This window comes from Strix uralensis, chromosome 2, assembly GCF_047716275.1.
Source record: "Strix uralensis isolate ZFMK-TIS-50842 chromosome 2, bStrUra1, whole genome shotgun sequence".
Lineage (NCBI taxonomy): Eukaryota > Metazoa > Chordata > Aves > Strigiformes > Strigidae > Strix > Strix uralensis.
In genome coordinates this window covers 68,633,550-68,654,825 of record NC_133973.1, presented here as the reverse complement: position 1 = coordinate 68,654,825, position 21,276 = coordinate 68,633,550, and the positions used below count along the sequence as shown (strand labels likewise).

At 38.9% G+C, this 21,276-nt stretch overlaps 2 protein-coding genes across 2 annotated transcripts in view; one reads left to right on the top strand and one right to left on the bottom strand.

Annotated features, from left to right (window-relative positions):
* The window catches only part of ST6GAL2 (ST6 beta-galactoside alpha-2,6-sialyltransferase 2), a 56,155-nt gene extending 40,809 nt beyond the window's left edge, over positions 1 to 15,346 (top strand). Inside the window, exon 6 of the mRNA XM_074859134.1 lies at positions 10,316 to 15,346. Coding sequence (XP_074715235.1) covers positions 10,316 to 10,584 — 269 coding nt within the window. The 3' untranslated portion in view covers positions 10,585 to 15,346. The remainder of the gene's footprint in view (positions 1 to 10,315) is intronic.
* LOC141939431 (pinopsin-like) overlaps positions 7,727 to 21,276 on the bottom strand; it is an 88,251-nt gene continuing 74,701 nt past the window's right edge. Inside the window, exon 4 of the mRNA XM_074859135.1 lies at positions 7,727 to 7,954. Within this exon, the coding sequence (XP_074715236.1) occupies positions 7,727 to 7,954 (228 nt within the window). The remainder of the gene's footprint in view (positions 7,955 to 21,276) is intronic.

Genomic DNA, 21,276 nt, shown 5'->3' with positions numbered 1-21,276 from the left:
CATGCTCTACAGGTTATGTACAAAACAAGGCACAAGTCTAGAATGGTGTAGTAATACAGCATTTTGTGTACATTCACTTACTGTTTTAAGCCTTTTAAAATCTGTCACTGCTTCCAGCTCCTTCTGAAATGGTAACATACAACACATAGACACTACGGAGGTCTAAAACCAGGTGAGATGAATACTACCCAACACAGATCAGCTTCCTTCAAGAACAGAGTTTTCTCTGCTCCTCTCCATCAGGTTCTAACCTGGAGATGTTCTGTGTTTGATTTTCTTCTAAGCAGCATGTCAGCTTACGGCAGCCCATCTGTCACCAGTGCTGGGCTGCATCTTAACAACGCTACATCCAGACCCATGTCTGACTGCGGTCTTTTCCACTAAATTTGTTATTACTTTAACATTGTTTTCTACCTAACCTAGTGATGGGTGTAAGTTCAGGACATCATTGAAAGTAGGCTAAACTCATTGCCTGTCAGATTGCAAGCCCATTTCTAGGTGTTACTTCTGAGGGTATAGCATGTCTAGGAAGGATTAACTTGGTACAGACAAGTCGCCCTTTAGTGGGGTATTTTCCAGCTCAAAGGCTATGAATAATGACCAAGAAAACACAGAATCTGTTTTTTTGTGGGGAAAGGTTCACCAGGGTAAAACAAACTTTTTATTTTAATCTGGGAGTCCTTTTTTGGCTTGTTTTCTGAGACACCAGTGTGGACTTTCCATGGCTTGTAACTTTGCCTTATGTGGCATATCATAGTTTAGCTAATGTCACTCCTTATTATAAATTATTTACTCTTTGTCTTCCTACTCTAATCCTTAGATTACGGTAACAAGGTGAGCTTTGAGAACCCATTCTTGCATATTTTTGCATCGTTTTTACAGCTGCCACCTGTGTGCTTTTAAAGAAAACTCTGCACAGTATTCTCATCATCTTGCATTAACATTAGGCAATTGCCATGGTGGCTTTTTGCAGTTAAATTTGTTGGCTCACATTTGGCTGAAAACTGGGTTTGCTAAATGAGTATTGGTTTGTTTACACCTCATCTTGGACTTTGATCTACTCCATTTTACTCAGAAGAACTGTAAGCATTCAACCACCAAATTTCGGATTTGGATTCCACTGTCAAATCCTAAATTGACACTGGAGAAAAACGTCACTGTTATTAGGAAAGGATTTGCCCTGTCTTTTGGCAGCAGAAATAAGTGTTGCCTCTTCACTTCCTATTAATACATTTTTCACTGTGAAATACGAACTTGGTCTTCCTCCCCTCTTTCTGAACATATCAAAGCTCAGTTTTTAACTGAGGCTGATGGTGTATAAATCGGCAGTCTCTATTTTTACCATTCTGCTGTAAGAAAACTGTTACTATACCCTCCTTGGTACCCTATGTAAATAACCTAGTTCTGACCTTCATTTTTGTCATCTGAAGACCAAGACTAAAGCTGCTTCCATGAGTTTCTCAAAAGCAGCATTTTGTGTGCATTGGATGGGATGGTATATTAGCATTCGGAAAGTTTGGGGGCTTTTTAATAATGTCTAGATTATATACAGGCTTTTCTATGAAGATTTTGCTCCTGTCTGTTGTTTACTAACTGGATTTTCTGTGAATTACTACTTACCATAGTCCACCAGTACACTTTGCTCTTACCTCTTCAGAGGTGATTTTACTTGAAATTCACATTTATATACCCTTATATACCCAGCAGCTTTTGTCTTTTTAAAAAGCTGGTTGAAAGCTCTGACTGTGGTATTATTTTTTTACTCCCAAATCAAAACATGGTCTGTGTAGACTTACATTTTAGGTTGTCTTTGTAGGCAGTAGTTTTTACTATCTGTTGTAGCTTTTAGCATAACATATGAACCACTGAACACAATAGCTAAGCCCAGATTACTTTATTGTTGAGAGAAAGAAAGGCTTGTTTGAGGCTTTACAGTTGACATTACAGATTTAACAGTTATGCGTCATTAATAGTTGATAACATTATTTTAATTTTCATTTGCATGCATTGAGACAATAGTACAAGCAAGACTATCATTACATTGCAACATTAGCAGACCATTGTATGACTAAGAACTTAAATTTAAAATGGCTTCAGAGAGCACGTTGAATAGAAGAATGCAGCTGATCTCCAGCTCTGCTTAGAAAAAAATAACGCTTGCATGAACTGAAAGAAACAATTCGACATATTAAGAGTTGCCTTTATTACTGTTACTTACTCAGCTGTTTGCCAGCAGTTGAAGGAACAGAACAGTGCTTACTCTTTCCAGCTCAGTTTTGTTTAAGCATTATCACACAAATAAATACCTCCAAATACATAAGCTTTAAATTCTTATTCTAATAAAAAGCACTCTGAAATTTGAGCATCTCCTACTTCCTGAAATACAGAGGTAAAAGAGCAAACTCTCCTCTTACAGTGCCCCAAATCACATAAAAAAATCTTTACTATTCTAGTGTATGACCCAAATTTGAATAATACATTTAAAATTATATATTACTGGTCAGCATTTTCCAGTCTATGCTCATATTACAGAATATATTATTGTGATTAATGTATGCCTTTTGCATTCAGCATTAAGAGATAAATATATCATTTTCTAGGTCTACTATATAATGCTAGTATCTATACATCAAAGGTGACAGGTATTGCACAATTTATTAAGCTTAGGCACAGGGCCATTTGGTGACAATTAAATTCCTTAATAAATATTTGGTCTTCTTGTGGGTAGTATTTGTCATAGTTGATGAACTAAACAGAAGTAAAAGAACCCTTTTTTAGAAACATAGTATTTTAAAAAGCCAGAAGCTACTTTTACTATAGGTTCCAAAGAATAACTGAGGCACATTTGGCCCAGTTTCAAGGAGTGACAGATTTTCCTGTGGTAGCTGAAATCCCATCAAGAGAGACTATAGAAATAGACTAACATATAGAAAACTATATGTTCTAAATGCTTTATGTTTATTTGTAATGGTTTCAAGTGCACATATTATCAAACATAAACTTACTGGTGTGTCTAGCTAAATTATATTCTGTAACTAAATTTGTGGTGTGTGTGAAATGAGACACATTATGAGTATAATAATCAGATTATGCGTATTTAAATGTTTTCAGCATCTCTTACATTTTGTTAAAATGATGCTGAGTTCTTGCTGAATGTTTGAATTGCACTTATTTCTAGATGCTTTCATACAGCATCTGTTGTATTCAGGTATATTAAACTATATTTTATTTACTTTTAAACTAGAGAACATTCTTTTTAAATCAGTGTGCTAACCACAAAGCCTAATTGTACTGTACAAAAGATGTATGTTGAAAATCCAAAACCTCTTGAGTCATTAAAATTGCCAAGAACAAATTGAAAAGCATTTTCTCCTTTTGATTAGAATCCATAGTGTGTGTTCATTTGTATAAACCATCCATGCAAGGAATTTAATTTTAATTTAATTCTGGTTTGCATGTTTTCAGCGCAGATTGTAAAAGCTCAGGAATTTATTTGTGCCAACTGGACTGAGTCTAAACTACACCCAACACTTCCTGACACCACAGATATCTGCCAGATAGGGAAAAAACTAACAACACATCTTTTTGAGGATTTTTAAATATTAATATAAAATATTTTGAAATACTTAATACTTTTTTAGCATCTAACATTGTACTGTTGTAACAAACTTGCAAATTGACAGTTTCTCTGACAGCCACATCATTTCTTTGGAACTATATTTTAAAATACTTTTAAAAGAATATTCTATGCTCACAATCTTTTTTTTTTTTTTTCCCAATACAGCATTCAGGAACATTGTCATTCAACTATAAAATATTCATAAAGCACACCTTTGAATGATCTACTATAAAACAACTTTTCTCCACACAGGCAGAATTTTTCTTCATTTTTCCATTTTCACAGTTGTAATCCAAATGGGACTTTTGAAAATCCATCGAGGGTATTAGCATAGATTAGAATGGCCTACAGAGAAGTATCTTCAGTTGTGACTGTGAATGTATGGTTGCACCAAGTTTGCCAAAGTTAAAATCATACCAGATACCCTCACTTTTTCTTTACTATGAAAATTAGATTGGATATTTAAGATCTAAAAGTTTTAAAGCTTAAACTTCAGACCTGGAAGAGATCTAGAAGTCACTTTCCCATGTGCTTGCTGGTTTCACAGTCATGCTTCCAATATTACTTTTGAATGCTCCAGTAAACTGAAAAGATTCAGCAGCTCCATTTCCATCCTTGGAAATATTCAGTACTGGGCTGGACAGGACCCCAAGCCATCTGATCTAGCTTCAAGGTTGTCTCTGCGCTGTGAGGGGCCTCTGACCTGCCCGCATAGTTCCCTCTAGACCCCTCTGTAGATTTCATGGCAACATCATCGCTTAGACTGGCAATATTTCTGCTGGTTTGTACTGGAGTTTAACAGATCCTTGACCAAATCCCCTAAGCAGGATAGTAATACTGCTACTACTAGATTAATCCAATTAACCTTGTTTTTACTGAGTTTTGTTAGGGCCTGCTGATGAAAAGCAGACTTTGCGTTGTGCCCCACGGACTTCTCTCAGCATTCAAAGGAGTACTTCACCTTTTTTGATGTTTGGATGCTATAGATAGCCTATAGGCTTTCCTTTTCAGGTTTTACTTTTTCTTAAGTTGTGCATGTCCTCTGGTCTTCCCTAAATACTTTGTAATTCTCTGCTTCCACTCCTATTCCTGTACCTTAATCCTTTTGAGTGTAAAAAAAGCCACCTCCTCTCAGCGTAATCCTTGCACATAAAATTGACTTCTCTTTATGGTCCATGGCTAGGTCAGTCAGAGAGCAGGACTCATGCCACCTAGCTTTAGATGTCTCCAGTGCAGTTCTGTATTTGTGTTAGCCTCGGACTTATTAGAACAAAAACCAGGCACCTCTTAAATATGGCTATGAGACCTGTGTTCCCCTCTACATGTGAAATTTTTATCCTGTACTGCAGGTAAACTCATGCAGTACAGGTACCTGTGCTGCCACTTAGGCTTCCCATACAATCAGCAGAAAGAAATGGGAACTTCTGGGGCATGACTCGTATGATCCATTTTTAAATGTCTGCTCTGGGATGAGTAGACATGCGCTGCTTACTAAAAGTGCACACTGTATTCTACTGACAGCAAAGGAGCCTGTGATACCTATCTCAGCTGTGGGAAACTGCACCAGTGGGCACATTCGGTCAGATGAATCACACCTTGTTTTCATTTCTTCTCACTATGCTTCTGGAAAAGCCAATTACATTATTTTTCACAAAGCACCAAAAGATTCTGACCTAAGAGAGTGGAGGAGAAGGTGCTTGATAGCAAGAGCCAAACTTATTTTCAGTTTCTGCCTAGTCACTGGAGAGGAACAACACTTACAGGGAACAACTCATCCCATCCTGAAGTAGACATCTAAAATAAGTCAGATGAATTGTGCCCTAAAAATGCCTGTCTCCTGCGTTGTCTATAAAGAGTGCTTTAGAACAGCTAGGTCAGAAATGGGCATGAACATCTCAGCGAGATTAATTCGGACCAGACTATAAAGTGTTGGGACAATGACTGTCACACAGTGATCATTAACATCTCCTTAGGTCATGTGTAAGCCAGTCTGTGCTGCTTTATATGTAGTAATTGTGCATTGACTGAAAACTAACCTAAGGACTGTGAGCAAAGACAAATATTGAAATGTAGCATATGGAAATTCTTCACCCTACAGGCTATCAAACAATTTGGTTTTCATTCATACTGATGCTGATGATCACAGAGGAGTTCTGAGATACGAATCAAACTTGCAGATGATACTGAATCAGGCAGTGATGTGAAAAGTACACAAACAAAAGAACTAAGTAGATAGGCATGTACTCTGGGGGCAATATAGGGAAAGGAAGTAAACTTGGAAACTACAGGTTAATACTGTATGAAGTGAAGAGATTCAGCCACAGAAGAGAAACCTAGGAAGCAGTAATACAGAAAGAGATGTGTAAATGGCATAACAAATGGGAAGCGAGGTAGGACTTCGCAGAGCAGACTGGCAAGCAAAACAGGTTAACAGAAGGAAGGTCAAGTCAGCAAGGTGCACACCTCTTCTTTATCTTTGTGATTGCATCCAAAATATGAAAGTTCAAACGTAAGGTAAAAAATATTTTGGGGATCATGTAAGTGCCAAAAAGCTATTAGTAATTTAAAAAAATATTATACAATCACTGAAGGTAACTGGGGGAGGGAAGGGAAGATGGGGAAACTGAGTTGTGAGGTAGATGAAAATATAGACAGCTTGGCACACTTACACCTGCTGGATACAGATGTCAGTAACTCACTGCAATGTCGTTAACCGCAAGCAAAGAGAGAAACTGAGTTAGAGTGGTACTAAAAAACATGGGCTGGAATGTGAGACCTGTAGCCCAGGGAGCTCTGTTGGCAGCCCTGTTTTAGAGACTTAAGGAAAACAAGCCAGAAATGGCATTAGAAGGTAAAGAGAATAAAAACTGATTATATCCTAGTACATGGAATGGTATGAATGTCCTCATGGTTTAAACTGCTGCTGTTCTTTTAAAGACAGCTGATTCATGTTTTTTGTAAATTTAGATTTCTGTAACACAGTAATGGCTCTCCAACACTAGGGCTGTTCCCTGTGGAGAAGGGTGTTCACATCCTCTAAGGCATGGGACAGAACTGAACCCATTTATTCCCTATTTTAGCGAGGACTCTATTCATACAAAGAAAACAGCTTTTTTTCAAAATTTTTTGTTTTCATTTCTTCCCTTTCATCTTTAATATAGTACTATCCCAGCTTCTGTTTTTGAACAAAACAGCAGGAGCAGATCATTCCAAGGGAGAATTTGGGGTCTGTGACAGCTCAGTGGAAGAACTCACCTCCTTGGGTTCATGTAGATTGAGTGTGCAATACTACATGCCCTGGGATCTCACCCATAGGTGGTTGGGATGGGAGTGTTGATTGTACCACACTGTTGGTCTCTTTGACTGGGGATCTGTGGTGTTAGAGCTGCTAAAGGAGAAAAAAAGTCTGGTGCTGACCACCATTCTTCCCCAGAGTAGGGTTTGGGCATTTGAAATGTGCACCAGGTCTGGAAGTCTCAGGAGTGCTCCCATTTCCACCAGGACAGATAAGCCTCTGTAGCCCAGGGACACCTCTGTATGTGGTAATTTCTACTCATTGTCTTAGCTCATCTTTCAGTTTGTTGACCTAGACTTCAACACAAAGATGTGTTGTAAATTAGCTGTAACCACTCAGAAACTAGCCTCTTGATTCACTGTCTTTCCTCCTTCAAAACATCATTGTCCAGCATGAGCAAAAACTTGAGTGGACTGTCAGAAATTATGGTTATTTTTGAGCAATTTAATCTGAAATCCCAAGACATGGACTGGATGAAACACGGCAAGAAAGGCAAGGAGCTAAACTAGATACCCCAGCATGCCTTTTAGATTGATTCTGGAGGACACTGATCCACACATCACTAAGAACTAAAACTCTACCACTTCTAAGTGCTCCATTAACTAATTTACAGGAAAGTCGATGCTATTGCTTAAAATTTTGCCATTGAGCCATACCTGGAGTGATGTGGCCATCTTTACTGTTATTAAGGAAATTATAAGGCAGTCCCAATTTTTGTTCTTGACAGTTTTCCTATCCCACAAATCGCAACTTCCTTTATTAATCAAGCATACTCTGGTTAAGGCTTGTACTTTCCATCAGAGCCAATTTTCCTAAGATATTGGTGGTACAGCCTTTAAAACTGGCTCCAGGCTTGGCTCTGGGTGCAGGAAAGAAGTCACTTTATTGTCTGTTTCTGGACGTGGTTTGTTATCGCACATGTTTCCACCATCCATCCTCTGATTCAGCTGGATAACGCTTACCTTGGAGTGGCAGGTGGGCTCTCCATCAGTGGAGGAATACAGTCGGCAGTGGAAAAGCTGACGAAAGCATTTGTAAAACTGAAACAACAAACATAATTCTAGAGAGTTGCTAGGCAGGCTACAATTCAGAGCATCTCTGTAACAGCTTGGAGGCAAGGAAACAGTTTATTCAGCTCATATTTTTTGCTCAAATAGGGATTAAATATTTTTTTACTGTGAATCTGTGTTTCTTGCTGCTCAAGACTAAAGTTCATTTAAATTTGTGGACTTTTCCTTTGAAATTGATATGCTTAGCTTTTCTAAGACCATAGACTCTGTACAGTGTAAAGCTGTAGAACAATCTAAAACATTTTCAGAACCTTTCATTCATGATAAAAGAAGATTTAATCACAGAAGTAATTGGTTTTCAGTCACTTCACACATCAGGCAGGGAAAAAATCATTTTGATAATCTAATGATACACAGCAGGGAGAACATAAGGTTCTTTTCATTAGCAAGCCATTGAAATCTGTGTTCCCAAACTGCAAACTAAACTTCAGAAAATGGCTTTGCTTAATTAATGAATCAAAATAATTTTTACGTTAATTCACTTCACTTGAGATCTATCCAAAACACCTTTGATGCTTTATGATTCCAAAACTGTTGTACAGAAAAAAACAACAATTACATCAGTACTCATTTATAAGTGCAAAGTGTGTAGATTTATACAGCTGTCTTCTCTGAGAGTTGACAGTTGTATTCAACGGATGGGGATACCAGTAATGCAACAAGTGCTTCAATACACTTTCTATATAATTTTATTTTTAAGTGAAATCTTTAAAAAAAAGTTCTGTTCAAGGCTTACTTCGTCATTCTTCTTTCACATGGCTTTGTGAAATGGAAAAGGCTCCCAGAAGCTGTGATTGATGTGAAAGTATTGCAGTTTAGACAGTGCTCTTGATCAATATCTGATACTAGTCCCTTTGAAAATGTGCAGCTGCAACAGTAAGATTCCTCTCGTTTAAGCTATAAAGACCTTCTGTTAGTACGGATTTACAATTGTGCTGTAGGAAAACAAAGTTTGCATAAGCCCACCTATCTTCCTCATTAATTTGTCCTGGTCTAGTTTTGATCTTGAGCATGGGATAAGGAGAGTAACAGCATCTTAGGGCTGCACCTAAGGTCAAAGCAAACCTTTGGTTGGCTTTAAACAAATTAATTTCCATATGGCCTTTCTTAGCTGCTATTGACAGTGCTGATGATGGTCTGCCATTGACATGTGGCAGGAAGATATGGGTTGGCATTTTGTGGATTCTTCCTCGCTGACCACGAGGTGGTCAGGGGCTTTTCGTTGTGACAGCACTGCTCTAAGAAGGGATTTACCTTCCTCAGCCTCTCTCCACATGACTCTTCATACAGTTGTCAGAAGCTGTGGGATTCTGTGCCACAACTACATGGCTGATGTTTCCTTATATGCCCTTCTCCATGTGTTTAGGATGCCTACTTGGTCATGTCTTCCTGCCTGGAGAGAAACAATTGCTTCAATTCCAGACTAAGAAAGTAATAACATTGTAACAACAACATTGTAATAAGGTGGAGATGTTTCAAGGAGTACATTGATACCCTAATGTTGCCAAAAATCTGCATGAACCATCCAAAAGTTGTCAAGGCAAGAAACATGGGTGATAATGGCCCATCTTTCTATTCTTGCCCCTTGCCATGGTGTACAAAAAAGCAAAGGGAAATCAGTCAGATTCTTCATAGCCTTAAAGATTAGTATGTATGTAAATATTTGCAAGACACAGACATCCAAAAGCACAGAGGAGGATAGATTGGGCATACCTGGAATTTTTTTATATCTCCTGTACATGGGAGGTCAGAGTTTAGCTGTGGAAGTGGTAGAAGTACCAAGAAGATCTCCTTAAAAACACCAGACAACTGCTCTGAATATATGTGTGTGTTCTGTATTCTGCAAGTGACTGTAAAGACCTGGTCTGTCTTGCTAAATAGCTTCAGGAATTGATAATATACAAGAAAACCAAGAAAAGTGATCAGTTGACTCAAAAAAATTAGCCTGCAGCTGCATGAGGTCTCTGATTCTTGGGGGATGTTTTGTGAACAGGATAGGGTAAATGGGGAGAGGTGAGAGAGAGCGGTCTTCTCACTCGAGGAGGCTGATGGTGGTATGCAAGCCCTTCACAGGTTTTTTATTCTTTCCTTATGATTGTTGTCCTACCCCATCTACTCTACTGGAATCACAATCTTTATGTATCAGGGACAAGTGAAAGCTGCTCTAATAAAAGGAACTATTACTTCACTTAATGATTTTACAGAAGTAATACTTAAGGTGTGCAACAGCAAAGGAAAGCAGGAAAGAAAACCAGATTGGATGCCTGCAGGGAAATTTCTGTGAGAAAGATGAAATCTGGGGTTCACTTTTCTTTTCACTTTCTGCTCCAGGTATCCTCATCATGATGTCCATGTGTAACGAAGTGCATGTGTATGAATACATCCCTTCAGTCCGACAGACCGACCTATGTCACTACCATGAACTCTACTATGATGCAGCTTGTACGTTAGGGGCCTACCACCCACTGCTCTACGAGAAGCTGTTGGTGCAGAGGATGAACAAAGGTTTGCAGGATGATCTGTATCGGAAGGGGAAAGTCATTTTGCCAGGGTTCAAAGCTGTCAAGTGTCCCAAACGAAATAATTTCCCACACTTGTAGAAGAGAGTCCTTCAGAAACAATGTGCAATAAGGTACTACTGTCGTACTATAAACAAGAAGAGAATACTTGAAAAATGTATCTTAGACCAATCTAGTCTTGAGTCTATAAATTGTAATTAAGTAGCAGGCATGAAAAATACTTCTTTTCAGAGCCTGAATATTTATTACTGCTTTGCAAATAGTTAAAGAAAAAAAAAAAAGGCTTAGCTCATGAAAGGTGCAAAGGACATACTTAGGCAGAAATATAATGTATTGTTGTGGGTGTGACTGTCAGAATTTGTTGGTGGTCTCTTATGCCACATATGCTAGACTGTAACTTTTTTAAAAAATGAACTTATTTAACTGTTAAACCTGGCATTGTGAAACAGCCTCTATTGTTCATGTACAGAGTGGCCAGTTGAACAATGCAGTGTTTCTCATGGCATCATGGGATTTTCACACTCTCCAGGAATGAAGTAATTGCTACTACGAGCTGTGCAGTCATTGACTAGAGTAGACTTTAATTCTGGTTCATAAGCAGGCTCAGTTACAGACCTCCAACTGTATAGAGGGCCTTACGGTGGCTATGAAGTCAGTGCAGATGGAGATGGCTGTACACATAGCTAAACCAGTTAAACTACTGGTTGTACTTTTGATGCCAGACCCCCCGTACTCACACTGACTGCATGGGGCAGAGGAAAAAGAGAAATGTCTCATTTCTCTAGAGAGCACCAAACATATTTGTAACTCATTCAGGAAAAAACTCTTACTGGGAGGCCTGGCAAGAGGATGTAAGTGAGATGGAAATGATGCCTTCCCCTGGTCTGCACAGATAAAGCCAATCCAGAGAAAGCCAGGGGAGGCTATGCAGCACTTACACATCACACTGAAAGCAAGAGTAGAGGGAGCTCACCTTTCTGCAGCAAAGATAGCATTCAGGATTACGGACATCCTTTGTTAAGTATTTCATTGGGATCTGTATCAAAGTCACTTGTTCACAAGTTACTGCTGTTAGGAAAGTATAGGGAGTTTTCTGAGAAAAGAAGAGGCTATCAGCATTTTTTATTTAACATTTGAAAGACTATACCCCAGAGAAGCTGTAATGCCTGCAAAAACCTGACTATGGATTGAATATGGAGATAATTTTATATTTTTCATCATAACACACAATGAGAATATTCTCTAAGGCACTTCTGAAAATCTGCCTGGTTGCTAATGTATTTAAAGCATTATTTTTCATGGCAAGACTTTCAGATTTTCCGAGTGGCAGGAGGTTAATGTTTTGGTGGTTTTTTTTTTTTCCACACAGCTGTACCCTTTCTCTTAGGGCAAGTTCAGCGGGAACGTATGTACACAAAAGCACAGCTATATCCCACTCATGTCCATTCAGTAAAAAGGCAGACAGCTCAAAGAGGCACTGAAAAGAATAGCTGAGTGATTGTGGTGGAAAGTATTTTTTGTGTTTTGTCTTAAGCAACAGAAACACAATTGAAGAGTGCACACAATATTAATGACTCTTTACTCCTCAGTAGTAGTGTAAGTATAATCACAGAATCCTTTTTCTCTCACTCTGCTCTTTGGGTCTGATGATTTTCCTTCCTCAAAAGTGAAGAATATGTGTCTTACATAGGACTTAGCCTTCTTTTTCCCATGTAGTCTCTTAATTTGGGCTTTATGATCCTCTTAAGATTCGTTTTGCTGACAGAAAGTATGTCCAGATGATCTAAAAACTGTACTTCTGTATTGTGTGGATAGTTATGTCCATAAATCATTTTGGTACATGTCAAAATGAATAGATTTTATTCATATTAGCCTTAGGCTCTGGATATATTACATACTGATTTCTTTTTAATGTTATGTATGGCGGCAACAAGTTAATAACACTGTTACTTAATCTTGTGGAGAATAGATAAACTACATAGAATCTATTTTTCCATATGTTTGGTACCCTGTTTACAAAACATATGAAGTTGGAACAGTGCAATCAAACATGTCTCTTTCCTGTATACTGGGTGAGCTACCACATGTTTGTAAAGGGAATTGGTTAGCTTTCTAGGACTAGTGAATATGTTATTTTTCCATAAACTGGAAATTCTCAAGTTCTGAAAAGAAAAAAAAAGTATATCACTTTGATTTGCAACCACTAACCTTTACCTTTGTTTTCATGAAGAAGAAAAATACTAACTGCATTACTCAACTACCCACACCAGAATTATATTGTATTATTCCCTCGGTAATTTGTCAGAATAATCAACATAGCTGTTGTACAGAACACGGCAAATGATAAAATTTCATGTAACAAGTGCTAAGCATACCTACTTAACACATCATTTAAACAACAATGCAGAACAAGGTCTGAGATGTTATAAAATGAACTGTGTATTTTTAATTAACTGGACTGTACACATTCAAGCCCTCCAGCAGAAATTTTTTCTTTGCTGTATCCTGATTTATACAGCAGTCCACAAGTGCAAATTTGGGTGCTGTAGCACCGTCACCTCAGAAGATGCTGCAGAGCTGTGCTGCAAATGCTTGCTTGCTAACAGAGGTGGAAGACCAACTTGTGATGCCCATCTTGAAAAAAATAAGCATCTCTGGCATGGCTTCCCAACACTGGTTTTCACTGTGATGTTTCACTGGTCTGCCTGCTCAGATACCTTGTGGCTGCTTAAAGAGATTTTACTCCCCTACTTTGTCTTGTCCTCCTTCGGTTTTTGGCACAAGGGCGAGTGTACCTGATCTGCTAACTGAGGGTTCACTTCCACTTGCTGCAAGAGGGGAAGGGGCAAAAATAAAGGGGGAACATAAAGGACCTGCAGAGGTGCTCCCCTCACCATTGCTTACACTCCGTGGCATTGGCATTGCTGGCTTTTCTAAGAGCCCACCAAGTATTTTTGCATTTATGGGCATTTCCCCATCCCTGGTGAGGGCAGAGCTCTTTACAAAGAATCACATTCAGTAAATTTAAAACAGTGAGTATGTAGTAACACTGAACGATGTATCTTTCAATAGTACTAACATGTGAGAGTGCTGGTTTAAGATACATATATAAAATGCAGACAGCGTAAAAGGAAATGCATTTTCCCACCCAGATAATGGGTTTTGGGGGAAGAAGATACAGGCATAGCTTCACAGCTCTCTCGTGCGGCTGTTACACACTAACAGAGTGGAACAGCACCATAGACAAGAGAGGTTTGCCCAAACCTGGCTCTTGAGGTGCATCATCAACCAAGCAAATGCCTCTACTAGTGGACCCTTGAGCTCCCTTCACACTTATTGCAACAGTGCAGGTTTTAAATTTATGGGTTTTACTGACAAGTAGGTGTAAGTTACCGTCAAAAGCTATCAAGCCTCATTCCTGTGCCCTGGTGCTGTGGACAACAGTTGCACTTAGCTGAAACAAACCAGAAACACAGCAGCAGCTTAAGGAAATGTGCTGAGTTTATGCTGAATTTCATTATGCTCTCTTTTCCACTGTGAATTCTGTAGCTTTTTTGCCTTTCCCTTTTTTGTGGTGCTCTATCATTTTATGCATTCAGCTTTTGGATGGTTAAATCAAGGTATTCTTCTGTTTACTCAAGAAAAAAATACAAAAGATTTTGCCTCATTTTGAGCCAAAATTTTTTGCTAGAAGAAAAATACTAATTGTTCCATTCCTTTATAATTCTAAAGGTTACCTGAGCATAAACTCACAGCTCAGTCAGTCATTCCTTGGATTAAAATACTACATCTTCTTTTTTTACCTTGCTATGCAGTTTTATGCTGTTGAAACTGATAAAGTCAGTGAAATTACCAAGATATAAGAAATTCGTACCTTTGGGGAGAGAGAGGGGTGATTTACACAGTCTAATTTAGCTAAATCACTGCATGTCTTTGGTCAGGACACTTTCTTTGGTGAAAACATCCAAATTCTGAACTTGTTGCTGTAGATCTCTTGCCAAAATCAGGAAAACTGAGAGAGTTCATTTAAATGAAGACATGTGTCTACACTCAGTGGTTGCACAGGCAGAACACAGTCATTTTAGAGATGGATTGAATTAAACAGGAATTCAAAACACATGTAGACCAATCCAATCCATAGTGGGGCTTTTCTTTTTCATTTCCTTTTTCTTCAACAGTTTTTAAGGATGGAAAATACCATTTGGACAGTGATGCAGATGCACCATGAAAGGAATATTAAATGCATTGACAGCAAAAATAAATGGCTACTATTTTTCCCTTCATGCTCTCTAAAGTTGATGCATATTCAATAAATGAAATTGTTTTTTGAAGTACGTAATTGAGAAGACTGTCATTAGAAAGCATCTGAATCTTTCCTGGGAGTTGTCCTCTCACACACAGGATACCTGATCTAACTGTTTGAAATTTAAAGTAGCCCATGTCTGGGCATATCTGCATCACTGAATGAATTTTGACACTGAAAATTTCTTCCCTCTGGCTTAGTGATCAGATTCAGAGTTTTGTTCTTCAAATAAGAGTTGTGTGTAAAAGCCTTACATTTATTCATACCATCTCATCACTCTTATAATATGTAGTCATTGAGCTATTCAAATATAGACTGTGTACTTTTTTAATAGCTTTGAGAATTATTTTGTATGATGATTTTTTTAAATGAATGTGTACTCTAATAACAAAGCTTAAGATTTTACAGGAGTCACATTTTTAAGCAGTGTTTGTATACATTTTAACACTTTTTATATTTTCTATTATGATTTTGTATATTTTTATGTATGCACAGTGTACAGATTTTTTCCTGTAAATAAAATGTTTGTTTTCATTTGTTTAGGAGTGCTGGTCTTTTCATATTGCCTTGAGTGAATCACACTGAACTGCAGATGGAACAAAACAGGGAAGGTGCCTGTCAGTTCTGCCCACAGTTGCAACGAAATGAAAATGGACAGATAGGCTTTCACAGTAAACTACAGAAAAGAGGCAAATATTGTAAAGCCAGTTTTATTCTAAAATGAACATGTCTACCTGAGCAGCTGCTCTAGGATTCCCCTGGGAGAATATACCATACTGCTCTATGTTTGGCAGTAAATTTCTTGGGATAGTCAAGCCCTCTAAGGAGGTCATGCTCTGATGACTTGATGCTGTACTCAAAAGGCTGGTGAACTTCAGCTAAATGGCTGTGCCACCCATTCGAGGAATCCAGCAGCATGTTTTAAAGAATAAGAACAGTCTTTTTTATCAATTATTAATTAAAATGAAAAACAACTTACCAAAGGGAAAACGTAAAGTCATTCAGTCTGTGATGAAATACCATATAATTTAACCACCACAAGTCTGCTTACATCCAATAAATGTTAGGCATTCTGCTGCTTTTGGTAGTTTTTGAACTATGCAGTGGCTGGAGTTGGGCCAATGGAGCGAACAGTCACTGTTTTCATCCCAGGGAGTCACTATGAATCCATGCCAACAGTAAAGCTAGTTACACATTAGTGGAATGATAGAAGTTGGATTGCTATTGCATAAACTCCTGGGAGCCAGTAATCATGCAGCTCATCCTGTGTATTACACCACCTTCTGGCAGGCAGTGTTGAGGGGCTAATTACTATATGTCATGACATGCAACACCTCTCAGAAAAACTCAGAACAATATGCTACCCAAGGGGATAAACTGAATGCTGGGATGCATGAACAAAGCAACTAATGGATGCTTTTCAAATCCATCAACTTTGCTTTTAACTGTGAGATTTTTCATTTAAAAAAACAACAACAAAACATGATCACTGTACTCCAACTGATAAAATGCTCAATCAACTTCATTGTCTATGACATGAGAGAGGACATTCTTGTCTCACTGCATACAAACCAGTATCTCAGTAGGAGGTTGAAACCCATGAACTATATTGTGTGAGGTACAGAGAGCATCTTGCTGTACTCCCTGTTCTTTAGCAGTGACAGCTATAGGAGGTGCGACGTTACCTTTCTGATAGTATCTCAGGGAACCTTGGAGGCAACTCATTTTCAGGTTTATTCCCAAAACTGAACTGCCCTTTTCTGAACAAGGTAGGTATCTGAAGGAGGTATCTTTTATCTTTTTATTCATAGTAGTCAGCTGTGTTTCACAGCTGTGTTTCACCTGAGCAGCTTTCAGGGGCATAATTCTCTGGCAGGTCAAACTTCATACAGGCATTTTGGTCTGTTTATCTGCATTATTAGCTCGCCCATTGTAATCTGGCTGAAAGATATGTCTCAGGATGATTGCTCCAACTTGCTGTCTTGACTTCAGCATGAACCTGTTGAAGTGATTCTGCCCCTCTGTTCTGGCGAGACCCCCACCTGGAGTGCTGCATCCATCTCCGGAGTCCTCAGTACAAGAAAGACATGGACCTGGTAATGGTTTTAAACTAAAAGATGGTAGATTTAGACTAGATATAATGAAGAAATTTCTTACGATGAAGGTGATGAAACACTGGAACAGGTTGCCCAGAGTGGTGGTAGATGCCCCATCCCTGGAAACATTCAAGGTCAGGCTGGACGGGGCTCTGAGCAACCTGGTAAGAGTTGAAGATGTCCCTGTCCATTGCAAGGGGGTTGGACTAGGTGACCTTTAAAGGTCCCTTCCACCCCAAACTAATATGATTCTACAATAAGAACAGCTAGACAAGTGAGGGAGGAGCCAGTGTTTTGCTATAATCACACCCGCTAACTTCTTCTGCAGGAAACTGCACCTGCAGCAATGACTAAGTAGTGACTTGCTTACTGCGGGACTACTTCATCAATCAGTACGAACAGTCCACTAATACTTGTGGTTCCGTTGGATTTCTATTCTAGCTCTCCTAGCATCTCGATCTTTCCAGGGTGACAAGTGGATAATTTGATTGCTTCATCAGAATAGCATGGATTTACCTGCTGCACCCCAAAACCTACCAATGTCCACTCCATACATTTTCCCTTATTTTTAATATTTAGATTCTACTTTCTTACAGTGGTAAGTTACTTCAGATAGAGCACTTCAAAGAAATTACTGCACTTTTGTGGAAGTACAGCCTGACCCCTGAGCTTCATGCCTTGACACCCAAGGCAAGTTAGATATGCATGCCCTATTATTTCTTTTTCCTAAAAATACACTAATGTTCAAGTAAATGCTTATTAAGTTTGATGGAATGCTAACTGAATATATTAAAATGTCAGGTAACTAACTGTAATGCAGTAATATAGTGGGTTTTTTCCACTGGAGGCAGAGTAGCCACCAGAAAACTGACAGCACAAGTAGGTTGTGACAAATCACAGGAGCCATTGCTGGAGTGATTGCTGGATTCTTAAAAATTACAAAATTAAAGAAAGGTCCAAGGGGGGTCCAGGGGAAGGAAGGGGAAGAGAAAAGGAATGATGATGCACAGCAGGAAAGGAGAAGGAAACAGCTAGAAACATGTACCCTACCAGATGGAAAGGAAGAACTGCTGCTTTTTCCTCATAGCCACTTAAAAGTTTTGGCTGTTTGGTTTTTTGGTTTTTTTCATGCACATTTAGAGAGGAACCCAACTCATCTGCTGGTGCTCATCTTGCTGCTGTCATGTTTAGTGTGCTGGGATGTGATCTTAAAATGAAGAACTAAGATAAAGAACAGTAATTGACTTCTGCTGAGGCTCAGCTTCTTTGTAAACACATGAGTCCCACAAATTAAACTGAGAAAAGACTAATGGGGTTACATTGCTACACTCTGAACAACCTCCTCCATGTGCTTATAGTCATCTGTATGATAACTGAAATAAGAAAACCCATTTTCTCTGGTGACCTGTTTCTGCACATAGACAAATACAAATCGAATACCCTCTTGGTTACAGGATGCTGACAGATAAGGGATAATTACTGTAGCAAAAACTCCTTATATGTTTTCGAGAGGACTCCAGAAACCCCGAGGGGTTCAGGAGGACAGCAAATAGACATCACAGCTGCCTTGATTTTATGGAAGCAGCCAGAGGGGAAAATTGCTACCAGTGCTGACTCCAGGCTGTGTCAGCTACTGTTAATTGCCTCACTCCCAGACAATCTGACTGCAACTGAACTTCCTAACAAATATTTTGCTGGCTCACCTTCTAAACAGGTAAGGTTTTTCCACCCTCAGTCCTGGAGTGCTGAGGCATGCGGTATACTGGTTACATCTTGCACTGTTGCTACCATGTGCAAGCAAGTATGTCTCCCGTGTAGGTGAGGTCCTCAGGGAGGGGGGAATGGAAGAGGTTTGGAGGTTTCTGGATTGTTTTCTATAAAACTAGAAGACTTTTTGTCTTTTAAGCGTAGTTTAGTCATTCTTACATCAATTAAAGGAAGCATAACATGAACATGCCTCAGGAAGCTAGATAAATTTGTCAGTTGTCTAATGTTTTGTAGACTAGGTAGCATTCCTGATCCAAAGTATCTACACCTTGGATTAAGACAGGGACAGCAGGAAGAATTTTTGGCAAGGCAAGAAACATGAGATGTGTCTCTTGTGAAAGCTAACATTGCCTGAGGTCTACCCCTAGGCACAGCCTTGCTGCCTATGAGGCATGTGAGCCAGGAGGCGCATATAAGGTGCTATATCCTGAGCATAACAAGGACAGTTGTATGGGCAGATGACTAGGAAGGAAAGGTAGGGAAAATTCTGCTCTGGGCCTGTTCCTGAGCCTGTTTTTTCAGAAAAGAGGACAGGAGGATTTGTTGAAGCTTCCTACAGGATCTAGCGACATAATTTTTTTTCCCTAGCAATATTCCTCTCTGGAGGTGTTGGGTTGCTTTTCAGTTACTTTCAGTGCTTGTTTTGTTCTATACGAATGAAATTATAGGCCATCTGATGGACCTGATTTAGACTTTACAAATGCATGGGGTTGAATGTAGCTATCAGGCCATTAGGCATTTTAATGAGCAGCTGGAGCATCCCAAGAACAGTAGAGATGAGAAGAAAACAAATCAATAAGCTGTTACCAGAATAATACTAATGAAGTTGTTCCATGGTAGAAGAGCAGGGAGGGCAGAAACAAAAGAGCAGATACCAGTGTCTGAGAAATAGTACCTTACTTTCATGGATATAGCATACTATTCAGATAATCCTTGATCATATAAAAGTACTCTTTTCAGATAAGCCCTCATGAAATATGTTCTCATAAAGTGAACAAAGTGAGATATCAAAGCTGCAGGGATCATAAAGTGGGGACAGTTATTTTGTTAGAGGAAACAGAGAGGAACTTTTCTTTACTCACACTTCAATGTAACCAGCATTGCTGCTGACCTTCAAAGGGATTGGCTGTGTACATGAAAGCACAGTATTAACAATGCTACTATGTCTTCAATGCACATTGGTTTAAGACAGCACTGTTGTTTTCAATGGGGTTTATCATTGCAGGAAATAAAGACCAATTGTCATATTTATCTTGCACATGCTCTTCCCTGGCCTTAAATAGAGCTACTAAAACCCATACAGTATACAAAAGAGGTAGCAGTTAATTCCTCCTACCTAAAAGAAACTTAAGAAGAGTTTCCTAAAGCAATGTGAGGAACAAGAACAGGCAAAGAACTTCAGTGAATAGCAACAAAATGGATCCTGCCTCTACTTCCTATTCCCATTTCATTAAGTCAGAATTGTTTGAGACATTGCAGTGTGATTGATGGATCCTGACTGACAGAGGCAGCAGCAGATTTACCAGTCCCTACAGTAACATTTTACTTCATAAGGGGAAATGAAGGGTCTATTGCTACTGTAATATGGGATGAGTGATTCCAGATCATTTTGAAATAACTCCCATTTTGCTGAAAGTTCAAAGCATAACAACGAGAACTATTTTGACACTTGAAAAATGTGTTTATTTAGTCATAGTCAATATGCTGTTCTGCCTTGTATTTTCAGTTCTTCACCCATGGATGCTGGATCAGCCCACAAGGATTAAAAGAAAGCCTCCAGGTGACTGTGATGGGTTTATGCTGATATATTTCTACCTCAATTCTGCTATGACTGAATTACATTAATAAACACTTGCAGAAATGTGATCTTACTGTGTTCTTTTTTGCTGTGGGTTATGAGCTGCCTATCCTTGGCTATGTGTGTAATGCATGTTTAGGGAAAACAGTTCTTCCAGATGTTCCTTACAGAGTTTCACTTAGGCTGAGACCAAGAACACTGCGCAAAGAAATCCAAAGCCTTATTTTCATTAGGTTATTTTTGTAGTACAACTCCACTGGTTATCTTCCCTTGTGAATTACTTAGGGTCTTTTTGCTTGAGGGTGGGTCATTGTCTTACATTCTACTAACACTTACACACACAAAAACTTCAGTAGTTCTTGGGCATTTTACCTGCTGAGTCTTCCTTGGCACTATCTTCCATTCTGCCTCTGGCTAAAACACAGGTTCTTACAAGCCCTTCCTTCCCCCACATTCCCATAGCACCTACCCTGTTGCTACAGCTTCTGTTGTCCAAAATGATCTTTCCATCAGTTGCTATTAATGACAAATGGGAGGTGCTCTGATATGGGAATGCTGGAAGAATCTTTTAATTACCAGATACACATCCTGCTGCTGGAAGAGGGCTCTTGTTACAGACCAAGTCTTGGGAACCATCTTTCCAGTTTTTTATCTTTATCTTGGTTTGCAGCCAATTAGGTATTGATTTTACCCAAGACAGAATTAGAAATTACCAGAGGTGGTTTGATTTGTGACTTTGTTTTGGTAGCAGTTGTTTGGTTTTATGCGTAAATAATGCAACAACAGAACCAATTGGGTTGAGAAATAGG